This window comes from Monodon monoceros, unplaced genomic scaffold (genome assembly GCF_005190385.1).
Source record: "Monodon monoceros isolate NGI ecotype Baffin Bay Population unplaced genomic scaffold, NGI_Narwhal_1 Super_Scaffold_13, whole genome shotgun sequence".
NCBI classification, from domain to species: Eukaryota; Metazoa; Chordata; class Mammalia; order Artiodactyla; family Monodontidae; genus Monodon; species Monodon monoceros.
Window position 1 is genome coordinate 21193906 of NW_021703769.1, and position 15488 is coordinate 21209393.

Sequence of the window (15488 nt, forward strand, 5' to 3'; positions counted from 1 at the left end):
CATACTTAGCAAGTTTTATCATCACTGTAAGGATATAATGGAATTAAGACCAGTCTATTATGGGATATGAGAGAAAAATCTCAGATTCTAGGGAGCAAACCGTTCATATTTTTAGCAAACATGGATAAAGAACTAAAACCATCTTTCAACATCTTATGTTATACCTAGTAGTTTGTTTTTTTAAATGTAGCAAATTTAGCTCCACTTTTATGATGAATAGTTTTGCTCATGTGGCTGAGAGACATGGTTTGGAATAAGAACTGGCAGTTCAGAATCTGTACTTTCCAGTGGTGGGACATACCTGTTCTGATTCTTAAAGCAATGGAATTCCAATGTCCAGATGAGTAAAGAAATTTGGGCTGGAAAGCAACAAAACACACTCAAATCTCTGATCCGTCTCTCTGCCTTAATGACCTCTTGTGGCATCTAGCAAACCACTGGTTCTACAGAAACCAGAATGATCCCCCAAGAAATATAGGGAGGAAAGTGCAACTATGAGGAAGGGAGACGTATAAAGAGTTAATTCACGCTACCAACCCAATCTCCTTCTCAAAGACTCTGTCCTCTATGGTAGCGTGCCACGTTCCACCCAACAGCAGCTGCTCATGATAATCAATGTCTGACAGATCAGAGAAAGCCCTTAATGTGTTGCCAAGGGGCAGTTCAACAGATGGCATGGTGACTTACAACCAGAATCATTAATTACACTCTCTTATTAGTCCCAGGGCACAGTGCTGAAAATGCTTCCTCAGCGAAAGATGAGCATTTCAGATAAATGACCGTTTGGTACTGCCTGTCAAACTCCCTTTAGGATTTCTGGTCAGTGTTGATTTCTAAATCTAAGCCATACTATTTTTATAGCCGTTTCCCATCTTCCACTTTCAAGCTGGCTAGGAATATGAAATTTCCACCACTACTACCCATCACAGCTCCTGTAGTCATTGCAGGTAACAACATGGTAAAGAGCGTCCATCCTTCGTTTCCCCGCACAAGTCAGGTGACTGTGTTGAAAGGCAAACACAACCATGTCAGCCACAGGGCTAGCTCACTTTTCCCTCCCTCTGTGCCAGAGAATGTGTTTCTTTGAGTACAGGGCTGGGGGAGGGGGACTATCCCCTCCCTCCCCAATCTACTCTGTTTCTTGTAGTAAGTGACTGATTCTCCAACTCAAAACTGTCTTCCCTTCCCAAACCACTGGCTGCAACTGTTCTCCACGCCTCTGAGAAAAAGAAGGGCAGACACTCCTGAAAAGGAAGCGTAGCAGCTGGAAGCAAGCAAAAGTTCCCAAATGTCCACACTGCCGGTTCAGTTATCTCAAAGGACTGAGGATAAGCCACCATGCATTTAATTAAGAAGCCAGACAAACGCAAACTAGAGAAACTAGTTCTGAAGGCCCTCTCCAAGGGCACTCAGACAATGTCAGCTCAGGGTAGAAATTAGTTCCTTCTCAACAGTACGAGAACTGGGCTCCATAAACATCACTATGTTTACGTGGAATTTTAGAACAGACTGCAGACAGAGCTTAGAGGCACACTACTTATTGGCCTTAGCAAGGATACAAGTTGGAAATAAATCTCAGTATAACCCAAAAGTAAGAAAATTTCAAGCATTTCCCAAATATTACCAAACATTCTTTGGTTTTGCTGAATGCCTATTCTTCCTGTACCTCAATATACGTTTTGAGGTTTTTTTGGCTGCGTTGGATCTTTGTTGCTGAGTACGGGCTTTCTCTAGTTGTGGCGAGCGAGGGCTACTCTTCGTTGCGGTGCGTGGGCTTCTCATTGCGGTGGCTTCCCTTGTTGCGGAGCACCTGCTCTTAGGTGCGCAGGCTTCGGCAGTTGTGGCTCGTGGGCTCTAGAGTAGAGGCTCAGTAGTTTTGGAGCACAGGCTTAGTTGCTCTGCGGCATGTGGGATCTTTCCGGACCAGGGCTCGAACCCGTGTCCCCTGCACTGGCAGGTGGATTCTTAACCACTGCGCCACCGGGGAAGCCCTACAGTTGTGTTTTTTTAATATGAGTTCAAACTAAAGCAACAGTAGTACCCTAAATGCTGTTATTTAAGGCCTCATTGTTTGTTTTCTGCATTTCCATTTGTTCTTTCCTGGACATATAAAAACATGACTTTGATTTTTAACTAGGTTCAGATAATTACAATATCTGATAGGGAGCAGCTAAGCCTGTGCGCCACAACTACTGAGCCTGCGCTCTAGAGCCCACGAGCCACAACTACTGAAGCCCGCGTGCCTAAAGCCTGTGCTCCACAACAAGAGAAGCCACGGCAATGAGAAGTCCGTGCACTACAATGAAGAGTGGCCCCCGCTCGCCGCCAACTAGAGAAAGCCAGCGCGCAGCAACGAAGATGCAACGCAGCCAAAAATAAATAAATTAATTAATTAAAAAAAAAATCTGATGGATGTTCTCATCTCATGAATTTTTTTAAAAAGAAAAAAAAACGTGTTATTTAAGGCATAATAAAAACCTCCTAATGTGGGTTGCAGGAAGGGAAACTTGGGAAGTTTGGGTCTGCCTTGCAATGTACTCACTTCTAGTTTTTTCTCCTTTTCTGACAAAACATCTTTCTGGTTCTGGGTGTACTCCACCAACATCCGAGCCAGCTGGCGTCGGTCTTCCAGTTCTGCCGCCAGGCGCCCGTTATATTCGGCTAGTAACAGACATGCTTCATCTACTGTTTTTGAAAGACGTTCAGCTGCCTCTTTGTCTAAGTACAAATGAGACCAAAAAAAAAGAGAGACAATATACAATGACACAGGCATAATTGCAAACATTTCTGGGGGAGGTTAGTTTCTCCCCTAACATTCAAGTCCAAGAACAGGCCAGAACCTGTAGACAAACAATGGACTGGCTGACAGAGAAATCCAAAGGTACTCACTTCTGTCAACAAGACGGGACATTTCTGAATTACCTGAAGTGAGGCAATTGTACAAAGAGGGGAATCTGGTAAATGATTTCTAAATGCTTCTACCAAAAAATGAATCAATATAAATAAATAAATATCTACAGCGACAAAAGCTCTACAAATAAACAGAAAGAAATATTTAAGGTCATTTGTGAAATAATATTTCCCTGCCTCTGAGAATTTCAAAGGTGCTTTCGTTCATATTATTTCATTAAATATTCTTTGCATATCCCTCTGAAATACAAAAGCAAGCACTCATTTCTTGGGTGTGGAAACTAAGACTTAACAAAAGTGACAGATTCAGTAGCAGGTTCTTTGCTGAGGAGCTGAGACTCAAAACCACATCTATAAAATGGACCTATAGGATTCTACTTCTTAAACTATGTAAGCCTTAAACCTCTTCTTCTATTTAACAAAATATAGGGTCTGATAAAAGCTTTCAAATGCTTTTGAATGTGACCCATGCTGAGAAATACTTTATATAAATACACAAAAATACAAGAAACAGAAGTTTCATAAAACAATACTTTCCTTAGTATGTGCAGGGTGTTCTATCTTCTAATCCATAAAAAAAAAAAAAAAAAAAAATGTTGGTCATTATCTACCAGACTGATTTCAGGTCCAATTAATGGGTTGCAACTCATTGTTTGGGGAAAAAACTGTGCGGAAGAATCAAAGAAAGGGTATCCTTGGAAAGAAGGGGTGAGCAAGGCTCAACATTAGGAAATAAGAAAAGACAAAGGACTATTTGTATTTCAAAGAAGTGATGTAATTAATTACGTGTGGGTATGGTGAGATTAAAATTTTTAAGCAGGTATACCTCATTTTAAAAAGGCCTTAAAGGATCGAGAGAGATCGGTGCTTTGAAACAAAGCACTAGAGACTCCAGTAGTTCCATGGGACAAACTCAAAGTGAGTTACACAGTGATACAGATCCGGTGCTTCCTATGAATGCATGTCGACAAGGTGAGAGACCTCAGCACTATCATACGTTAACCGGGATTTAAGAATTCCAACACAGTTTCTCTGGCAAACAGTCTGCCTGACTTTTAGATGCCTTCTCTAAGCGAATACTGGAAGATGGACTGTTGAGGGATTCCAAATTAGGCCTGATGTCAAAGATCAGGTACTTCTATGCTCCTCGGGGGCAGGGAAACAACAGGATGTTCTTGGTGGAGGAGCACTGAGCCAAAGAGAACACAAAGGAAAGAGACATCGTCAGCCGCGGAGGGTGGAGCAGACGGGACACTTACTCTTCTAGACTGGCGGTGCGGCCTGGGACTGAGCTGCTGGGGCGGGTGGGCTGCTTTAGCTTTGTCACTGCTTAGCTATTGTTTGTAACGGTTAATTCATTAAAATGTGTAAGTGCCTGTGGCAGAAAATGGCAAGGAAAACACTAATTTTTGAGATTAAAATAAATAAACAAAACCAATTCTTTTACACTCCAAGAAGTGTACAAAGGAAATAATTCATTCACACAAATAATTACAAACCAGAAAAAGAAGCTGCAATAGTTTTATGAGCTATAGAAGAATATGCAGCCAAAACGTAGCAGCGAGATGCTCACTTCGAAGAACTTACCTGTGGCTGTCCTCACATGCTCTGTCTACCCTCCCAGCCACACAGACGAGGGCTGTGTGCCTCTTTTGGCCAGCCCTTCACTTGCGCATGGGCATCCCACCCGCTCCTGCTTACTCCAAGACTCAAGTTTCTGGGTCTGTCCCCTGCGTTTCCCCATGCCTCATCAACTTCTCTCCCTCCGGAAGCACCCCACCAGCACACACACACGCTGCTCTATCTTCTGTGTGTCACTCTCTAGCTATTGCTCCACATCCACATCCCTGATCCTCTTAAAGCAGAACTTCTCAAGAGAGCTGTCTATCCTCCTGGTACCCACCTCCTCCCCTACTGTTGTCACTAAACTCACTCCAATCAAATTTTACACTCCAAATCTTCCAATTAGCCTCACGAATATGTGGGCTCCTATTGTGTGTCCAACACTGTTCTAGGCTCTGAGTCAAAAGGTAACACAAAGGACAAAAACTCTCTGACTGCAAGTTTACAATCTCAGGGAGGAAGAGAAATAAGTAATACACTATATTTTAGTTATTTACCAGCTGAAGATAAGAACTCTACAGAAAAATAAGGCAAAGGAGGAAAAATGGGGCATTCAGAGGGAGGAAGGCAATTTTAAATAAGGTAGCCAGGGACTTCCCTGGTGGCGCAGTGGTTAAGAATCCGCCTGCCACGTGGGTTCGTGCCCCGGTCTGGGAAGATCCCACATGCTGCGGAGCGGCTGGGCCCGTGAGCCATGGCCGCTGAGCCTGCACTCCGCGGCGGGAGAGGCCACAACGGTGAGAGGCCCATGTACCACAAAAAAAAAAAAAAAAAAAAAAAGAATCCGCCTGCCAATGCAGGGGACACGGGTTCAATCCCTGGTCCGGGACGATCCCACATGCTACGGAGCAACTAAGCCCGGGCACGGCAACTACTGAGCCTGAGCTCTAGAGCCTGTGAGCCACAACTACTGAGCCTGCACACCACAACTACTGAAGCCCGTGCACTGCAACTACTGAACCCACCCACTGCAACTACTGAAGCCCGTGTGCTCTAGGGCTCGCATGCCACAACTACTGAGCCCACATGCTCCAACTACTGAAGCCCACACGCCTAGAGCCTGAGCTCCGCAACAAGAGAAGCCACCGCAACGGAAGCCCGCACACCACAACGAAGGGTAGCCCCCACTCGCTGCAACTAGAGAAAGCCTGTGCACAGCAACAAAGACCCAACGCAGCCAAAGGAAAAAAAAAGAAAAACGGTAGCCAGGGTAGGCTTCACTGAGGTGATACAGAAACCAAGGGCTGGAGGTAGTGAGAGAACAAGCCACGTGACTATCTGGGGAAGATCATTCCAGGCAGTGGAAACAGCCAAGTACAAAGGCCTTTGGAGGGGAAAGTGCCTAGCAAGGAACCCATATGACTAGAGTGTTCTGAGCAGAGGGGGGACACGATCCAACTTCCATTTTAGCAGATCACTCTGGTTACTACGTTGACGACAGAAAGATGACTGGGGGACAAGCAGGCAGCAGGGAGAGCAGATAGGAGGGTACTGTGATAATTCAAGTGAAGGTGGTGACTCGCACCAGGTGGCAGCAGCGGAGGTGGTAACAAGGTGTCAGATACAAGTTGTAGCCCAGATCAACAGGAATTATGAGGAGGTCATCTACTGAGATGGAAAAGACCGTGAGAGAAATTTTGGAGGGAAGATGAGAAGTTTGGTTTCGGACAGGTCAAATCTGAAATGTCTTTCGAGCTATCCAAATAGTAACACTGAGCAGGAGGCTGGATATATGGGTCTCAAGTTCAAGGGAGAGGTCAACACTAGAGATATAAATTAGGGGATCATTAGCATAAAAATTGTTATTTAAAGTCATCGAACAGAATGAGAGGAACTGTCAGTGAAACTAACTAGGAAAGAGGGCTAATTACTCAAAATTAAGAGGTGAAGGAGAAGGTTTAGAAACCAGCAAAGGAGACTGAAAAGACACAATCAGAGAGAGGGGAGGAATGCTAGGAGAATATGCGGTCCCAGCTTCCTCCTGCTGCTCTAACATATCACCACAAACCTGGTGGCTTAAAACAACATAAATGGATTGTCTTAATATTCATTATCATGGCCCCTTCCTCCATCTTCAAAATGCATCTCTCTAACTTCTGCTTCCACAGTCACAGCTCCTCTGACTCTTGCCCTCCTACCTCCCTCTTATAAGGACCGGGCCCACTTGACTAAGCCAGGATAATCTCCCCACCTCAAGATCCTTAACTCAATCACATCCACAAAGTCCCTTTTCCTATATAAGATAATATATTCACAGGTTCTGAGGATTAGGACATGGACATTTTGGCGGATCATTATTCTGTCTACCACACCAAGTGAGAAAGTATTTTCAGGAAGAAGAAATGATCAACTGGGCCAAATGTTACTGAGATCAAGTTAAGATTGGGCAAAAAATTCACCACTGAATTTCAGCAATATGGAAGTCACCAGCAACACTAATAAGAGCAGAGTCAGTGATGTGGAACCAGAAGAAAACGGGCAGGCGCGCGGGGTATGGAGACAGATGAGCATTGGCGATCTATATTAGAGTGGAACAAACATATTAGAATGTTTTGCTATAAAGAACAGAGAAATGAGATGGTAGCTGGAGGAAGATATGGGTCAAGAAAAAAAATTTTCCCAAATGGGGAAAAAAATACATGTTTTTATGCTATGGAGAATGATCCAGTAAAGGGGAAAAAAAAACTGGAGATGCAGGAGAAAAGGGGAGAATTGTTGGAGCAGTGTTCTTGAGTAGGTGAGAAGGAATAGGTCTAACAGGCAGAGGGGCTGCTTTAGAAAACAGCATGCTCATCCACAGAAATAGGAAGAGAAGTGAGCCAGTGTTTAATTGTTTTGCCCAGCCACATTCAGTTGTGAACGGTGACCGCCAGGAGCTGGGGTGGGGGAAATGAGCTGTTATTTAATGGTACAGAGCTTCAGTTCTGCAAGATGAAGAGAGTTCTTGAAATTGGTTGCACAACGTGAATGTACTTAACACTTCTGAGTGGCACACTTAAGAATGGTTAAGACGGTGAATTTTGTTAGATGTATTTCACCGTAATTAAAAATCAAAATAAATAAATAATTTTTAAAAGCCATATAAACCCTTTAGGGTCAGTGAAAACAAATGAAATTATGTACACTGCTAGTTTGATATTAATTTGCTTCCAATTTTGCAGATTGTGATTCTGACAGTAAGAATAAACGAGGTGGTCCTTATAACAACGACAAAGTTGGATTTAACCAGGAGAAAAGTTGGGTTTTTGCCACGAGACTAGAGTGAAGGGAAAAAAGAGCAAAAGGGACTGAGGGTGTGTGTGAGAGAGTGATTTAAAGACGCTAAGTGTAACAACTCCACGCTGAGTAACGAAGAAAACGAGGCCATAAGGGGAGTAAAGGCTGGGAAAAGGTGGAAGGATTGACAGGCTGTGGGATCAACAGGCTGTTAAATCCAGTGGGTTTAATTGTTGGGGTGAGGGATGGTGGCAGTAGAGAGAGCGAGCCCAAGAGGCCTCCGTGTTGTCTTCTCCAACTAAGCACACTCCTGCCTGAAGGTCTTGCCGGGTACTGCTCCCTCCACCTGGGGGGCACTGCCTTCCCTTAGGTCTCCTCACAGCTTGCTTCTTCATGGGGCCGGGGTGGGGGGTGGGGGGCTCTGATCAAAGCCCATCTCATCAGAAAGAACTCCCTGGGCACTTTTGGAACAGCGCCTCCACCCCCACACCTCTGGCTTTCCTTTCCTTTGGGGCACTTAACCTGTGATGGGATGTGGGTGCGGCCCCTAGAGCAGATGCCACATGGGGTGCCTCAAATGTCTGTTGAGTGAAGGAAGTATTTCATGAGTAACCTTGATTTCCTTTAAATGGATATGGAGGAAGTGAGTGAAGCAGCCAAGGTAAGGGACTGGAAGGAGAAAATGGTGGCCCTCGGACGAGAGTGGAACAAAAGGTCTGAGCTTCTGTAACGGGAAAAACACAGGCTCTGGAGCCTAGGCTGGCAGAAGCACCTGGCGCAGAGCATACTCTACATGAGTTCGCACTTCACTCCTTCCTCTCAACTGCCCACGCATAAAGCGGGAAGAATGCCAACTGCCCCTCCCTGTTTAACTGGGGGTGATCATCAAGAGGGCAAAATGACATGACTAACAATACAAACCTGGAGTTCTTGGCACTGAAGGCACTATCACCTATGGGGTATGTCAGTGGACAATGTAGAAGTCACAGCACTGAATCACAATTTTTTTTTTTTGGAAAGGGTCATGAGTTTAATGCCTTCCCCCCGTCTGCCCCCGGCACACATAATTTGCACTGTGGTTTCAAAAGACCTTACTTGTACTGAGTACCACAGGGTGTGGCATGCTAGCATTTCTGAAATAATTCCTAGAGTCACTATTCAAGCTCGGACTATTCCAGCAGCTTCTTTGTTCAGCATGTGAGTTATGTTTGCAAATCCCAAGATGACAGAGAACCAACACCATGTGGAAGGTCTGTATTTGCAGACATAAGCATGTCCTGGGGTTTGATGCATTGGAGATATGTCTCCCTCCCCTCATCTTTCACCCAAACTACCTTCTCACCTGTTATTTTTTCCAAAAGAGAAACATCTTGCACTTCCTGGGGTAAAGAAGCAATTTTCTGTCGGACAGTAGCATCCCCTGATGCAGCATTTTCCAGGTCCTGCAAAGCTTTGATTAGTTCCTCAGTCTGTACAATGAAAACACAAACAACACTATCCATTAAGACACATGGGGATATGGGGTCTAAAGAAACTTAGCTGGAGTTAAACGAGGTGGAGGCAAATTCTAAATATGATCATCCCTGACATTTAAAAAAATCATTGTTCTTATCCCAGAGTGTATACTGAAGTCAATGATACAAATTCTAAGAGAATGTACATAATTTTTCTAAGTCCATGGTAGAACACAAATGAAATTCTACATAACTGTGAAAAAGAATTTTTTTAAAGAACATGTTTTTGGCAACTGAAGAAAATGGAGTCTGGTTCATACTGTTTAGTTTCAAAGGATGCATGATCGCTGGTACAGAATGGCCTCCAGTTTAGAATAAAAGTGTACATGTCAAATGCTTAGCAATTTGGTGTTGACTGATTAAATGAAATGACACTACCTACTTCAATTCTTTCTTGAATTTGCTCTACAAAATGAATATCACAAAGATGACATTTTTGATTTGGGCAGTCACTCCCAAAATTAACTGTGTCAAGCTCATTAGTTACAAACAAAGAGGAAAGAAAAGCAAGAAGAGCAAACCAAGAATGCATCTTCTATATATACCAGAAAGGGTTTTTTTTAATTGTCAGGAAACACATGGTGCTGACAGGTTAGTCCATAATGACCCTAAGGCTACCATGTAGATGGTAGTCAGGTTATCCTGAAAGTTGGTAATTCAGGCTGTTCTCTTCAAAGTTTTTAAATGCAAAGATATATGGCCTAACACTGCTTTCATTTGACCCCCGGACTAATTCAACATTTTAACGTAACACAGATCAGACATGCATCCTATTTACACAAGCCTTAAACACTCCCATGTGTAATAAAATAAAGCTGTTTTAGGCAAAATGAGAGGCAGTGCAACTCAGTGAAAAGAGCATGGGCTCTGCAGTCAGTCAGACCCAGATTCAATTAGAACACTGGGCAAGTTACTTAATCTGTCTCCTTGAGCCTCACTTCCTTTGACTGTAAATGAATAACTACATAAACAAACAGCTAAAACCAACCACACAGAGTTCATGAACTAACTTACACAAAGGGTCAAACAATGCAGATACACGGCTAAAAACTCAATAAGTGCTAGCTCCCTGTTTTAATATTTAAATAGGTTATAGTGTAGTAAATTTGCTACTGCTACACAGACTGTCCTTAGAAACTAGTATGTTGTTTACTTATAAGAAACAGCCATGCTATTGGAGACAAGCGATGGTAGAGGACTTTTGAATGCCTTTGTAACATTACCCCTTTACAAAAGTCTATTTTTTTAAAGAATAGTTTCAATTTCTAGAAGTGAAATAACCCAAATCCAAGTACTCTTACAAATCCATCCCAGATTCAGGGCATGCAAAGACAAAATCAAGCCTGCTGTCTGGCAAGCTTCATTAGGTGGATCTTGCACCCAGTGCCAAGAGCTGCCCGCTGGTGATTCCATACTATTGGTCACTGGCGCCACCCTGTGGCCAGAATCTTCAACTAGCGGTCACTTCAAGCCACTCTGCCCTACTCTCTGGGGGTCAAGACATACCAAGAGGGGTCCTGCAGAAGGATCTTGGGGAGAGTAGCTTCCAGGGTAGTCGTCATCCTCCTCCTCTTGTATTTGCTGAAAAGTTCGCTTTAGAGATTTCTTCTCCTCTGTTGCTAGAGGAAAGAAAAAAGTGACAAATTTGCATCACCACAGCCTGTACAGGTAAGAGTCAAATGCTAATGCACAATAGGTTGCAAGTAAGAAAGGGTAGAAGGGGTGTACATTTCCAGAGATGGCTTAACATTAACCTTTAAGCCACTTATTTTCAATTGGTGGTCATTCCCTACATTACTGAAAAGAGTCAAAATGGCCTCAGTCTGTCATCTCAGATTGACTCACTGGAAAAATACTACTGAAAAAAAGCATCTAAAAGTGAAATTTAGCAAACTAACACATTTCATTAAAAACGTCATTATCTTAAAAAAAAAAAAAGTTAATAGGAGAAGTAAAAAGGTAAGAAACCTCATCAGAAAATGTAACATGTAATGAAGCAAGCTGTTGTATGCAAGGGTTTGTAGGGAATATACCGTGTACAAAATGAGATACTTTACGCTTTCCAGGGTCACTTCAGAAAATAAGTAGTAGAGAGAGACCCATCAATAAAATTGTGTCAAAAGCTCTAAAAACAAACATCCTTTAAACTATCACTTTAAGAACAAAACAAACCTAGTTATACCTTAAAATTTAAAATAACCATTACTGAGCATTATGACATATTACTGAGAGAAATTACATAAGTCACCATTTTAAAATTAACCACTTCTGAGGCTAACAGGTTACATTTTTTTATTATCCGTACCACGTGCTTTTAAATTGTTACGACAGATGTGTTAACTCCAAAATCATTCCTTTTGCATTAAATTGGACAATACAAAATAAATGCCAAACAACTGAGGGACATAAATCTAAATGAGAAATTCAGCTTTGGAAAGTAAAGAAACTATTGGATGCCTAACATGTGCCAGGCACTGCAATAGCTTCTTTACATTTGATCCTTCCAACAATACTAAGATGTATAATAGTATCTCCACTTTAGAGGTGAGAAAATGAAGACCCAGAGAGGCTAAATAACTCATGTAATGGTATGATTTCAAAATCTGCGCTCTTTCCACTGAATTCAACTTACTTAGCATCACACAATTTCCACCTCATCTGTCAAATGAGGGTCACCATGCACCTGCCTCAGAACTCTGTGAGATATAAACAGAATCATGTACACTTCCTGCTTGATTCAACATTTTCTTCTGGAACCCAGGATGTAGTTCCTGTTCACTACCTTACATATTAACTGACCAGGCTATGTTTGACGTGAAAGCCAAGTCAATATTGTGGATTTTATTTTTTCTTAATGTTTTTGTTTGTTCTACTAACGAAGAGAAACAGCAGCATTTGCATTACCGGCAGTCCTGTCTTTGCACTATTCTATTATGCACAGATTTATTACCACAGTTTGGTTAAATGACACTATTCCCCCAACAACAGAGTTCAAATTTCAGTTACCATGGCATATTTACTCTGTGTAATTGCATAAACAACAAACCCTCGCTGCTAACTTTAGTCCACAAACCATCACATAAATAATAGAAATGCATCATGATTAGTGACTGCATCACTTCTCCCAAGGTCAGTAATTGGTTACTGCACCTCCGTTATTCAGTTCACACACAGACAACAAAGTGTTTAGTTGTGTTGTTAGTCTCCCAGTGACAAAATCCACGTGACATTTTATAAAAATAAATAATCAAAACAGGGAACTGACTGACAAAGATGAAAGAGCAGCAAAGAAACTAAGACGAAAGTTAACGCTGGAAATGAAGTTCGCGTGGAACACAAATGGGGCTGTAGAAGAAACAGGTGGCTGTGGGGATGCCGGCACTGCCATGCTCTTCTAGAGACGCTGGATTCGCAGCCAGAGGAATTAGTGAAGGTCATCTCATCAACATAAATGAAGAATGCGGCTGTGATGAAAAGGATGACAATGTCCCAGAGGAAGTGATGCTGACAAAAAACTTCACTTTAAAGGAACTCTGAGATACTTCACAACACTGAAAGCACGAAGGATAGAATGTTGGAAGCTGATCCAAATTTAGGAAGGAGTATGACAAAGATGGAAAAGATGCAACAAGCTTTGTTCAAACTGCTATTAGTAAGTTTGTTACAGAGAAATAAACACTTTAACTCACAGTGTTTCTAATTAATGTTACAGCGTGCTGAATAAGTCTTAATTTTACTATTTTTTTGTTTTCCTATTCAATTGTAATCAACAGTGAGTTTTTAATTCTTTGATAAAAAATTTTAAGTCACAGAATAATTGTAATTTTTCCCATTGATTATTAAGATCACTCTGTACGGTTTCAGCTTGAATGGTCATTTTTACAGTCCTGCACTCCTATGCAAAGCAAGGATGGCTGTTATTTTTCAAACAGAAAATCTACAAGGATATAATCTGCATATGAAATATCTAACAGTACTTTGCACACAGTGGCTGCCTAATTAATGTGTAGTGTGTGGTATGACTTGTGTAAACATTTAGCCATTACAGCATCAAAGTGGCCATGTTTGATGAGTAGCCACTAGAGAATGTAAGCATAAGAGCAAAAAAAAAAAAATTTACAGTATTGTTCTGTTCACTTCCAAACACCTAGAAGAATGCTCAATAAATAATTGTTAAACACTAAAGAAGGTAGAAAAAAATATAAAACTTGAATCCTTCAGTTTTCCAACTCTCATACAGAAATTATTATATATAAAAACCACACATCACTGAACATCTCAGGACACTCAGAATCACTGAATTTTGGCACTGGAAGGCCTTAGGCAGACCTATGTATTTGCTTTCCCCACTGCTCCCCACCTCATTTTTCATGAGAATGTCAAGGCCCACCGGCTGTGGTGTGTCCAAAGCCAGAGAGCTCATTAGTCTAAGTCTGGGTCCTACAGCAAAAAGCTTCTGTCTCCTAATCTGGAGTTCTTTTTACCACTTCATGCTGCCACTCACTTCTAGCAATGCAAAACCGAAATCAAACTGATGACAATTTTAGGGCCATTTCTGTCCTTTGCCATCCTGATGGAAGAGGGTATAACAGGAGGTAACCGTCCGTTATCATCCTACTTTTCCAGTTCTCTCGTATCTCCACTAGAGGACCTACTGGAAATAAATTATTCATCATTTCCCCCACAAGGCTCCTTTCCTGAGCTAACTATTACCATTATGAACACTGCCACTGGCCCCATCTTCCAGGTACAATGCCTTGGAGAACAGTGGAATCTTTCCCAAAGTCCCAACTTCTGGCAGATTCCACAATTGTGAGGAATTCTTCCTTACATCCTCTTTCTGCTCCTTCCCAAAGCCTCTTATCAGCCACCTGTCCTTTCTCAAGCCTTGCCCAGACCGCTGTCCTATCTGGGCTCTCTGCCTCTTCTAGTCACTCTTGCAACTTAGACTACACCATCTTCCTAGAGCTGAGCTCTCACCCCATCATGCCTCTACTCAAAACCCTGAAAAGGCCACCTAAGTTCAAAGTCTCCTTGGTGATGGTAATGGCAGAACCACCTTGAGCACTCCCTTCAGACTGTCATCCTCTCCCTCCAGCCCCCACAGCATCGGGGCCTCTCTTTGAAAGCGCTGGGCCCTTGCCACTTTCGTGGCAACTGGCAGGCACAGGCCTTACCTCTCCGATCGAAACAGCAAGTGTCTTATTCCTTTACATCGCTATTATACCCAGGAAAGTGTCAACACACCTGAGTCTGAAACTTCTTGAAGGCAGAGGAAGCATAGCGACTGCAAGGCCCTAGTGCTGTGCCAGAAATGACTATCCCTGCTTTCCTTTACACAAACCAGACTCTCCCCCGCTCATGTGTACAGAATTAGCAGCGAGAAGGCCCAGAATTCTCAATCAAGTCGGACAACCATTAAAATGACCCGGGAAATCTGCCAGTCCTGTTCCTATGTCTGAACTTCAGATCAGGTACCTTCCACTATCAATTCGGCTCTGACCACAGGTGTTACACTCACTCCTTTTTTCACTTCCTCAACCACTCTGTTTATAGGCAGGGCAAACACTACAGGGACCGAAAACCTGTCCTTATTGCACACCTTCTGTTCTATCCTTCAACACATCCCTGTGTCTTCACTGGGCCTTGTACTAGCTAACCTTCAAGTAATCTGGTTACCTAAGGGTTTATGGTATGCCTCTTAGAGACCTGTGATAGAATTTCAGACACTATGGCAGACTGTGAAACTAATTTTAAGGCAAAAAGTTAGCCTGAAGGATCCCAAATCACATTACAAAATGCAGCCATCTACCCGTAAAGCTGGATCTTCTAAATAATCCACTTGAAACTTCTAGGATTGAAAAAAGAAAATAAGGAAACTCCCCCCACAGATTTTATATTACTTTTTTTTAATAACATCTTTATTGGAGTATAATTGCTTTACAATGGTGTGTTAGTTTCTGCTTTATAACAAAATGAATCAGCCATACATATACATATATCCCCATATCCCCTCCCTCTTGTGTCTCCCTCCCACCCTCCCTATCCCACCCCTGTAGGTGGTCACAAAGCACCGAGCTGATCTCCCTGTGCTGTGCAGCTGCTTCCCACTAGCTATCTATTTTACATTTGGCAGTATATATAAGTCCACGCCACTCTCTCACTTCGTCCTAGCTTACCCTCCCCCTTCCCTGTGTCCTCAAGTCCATTCTCTATGCCTGCGTC

General features: G+C 42.5%; 1 protein-coding gene across 11 annotated transcripts in view; it reads right to left on the minus strand.

Moving 5' to 3' along the window:
- The window catches only part of RPRD1B (regulation of nuclear pre-mRNA domain containing 1B), a 77439-nt gene that overhangs the window by 43338 nt on the left and 18613 nt on the right, over positions 1-15488 (minus strand). For all 11 annotated transcript variants that reach the window (XR_003793060.1, XR_003793059.1, XR_003793062.1 and 8 more), the window contains 3 exons: positions 10770-10882; positions 9092-9218; positions 2543-2718 (listed from right to left, as the gene is read on the minus strand). Coding sequence is in view for 5 of the 11 variants with exons in the window: in XM_029219885.1 (XP_029075718.1) it covers positions 2543-2718; positions 9092-9218; positions 10770-10882 (416 nt within the window). In the remaining 6 variants the exon portion in view is untranslated. The remainder of the gene's footprint in view (positions 1-2542; positions 2719-9091; positions 9219-10769; positions 10883-15488) is intronic.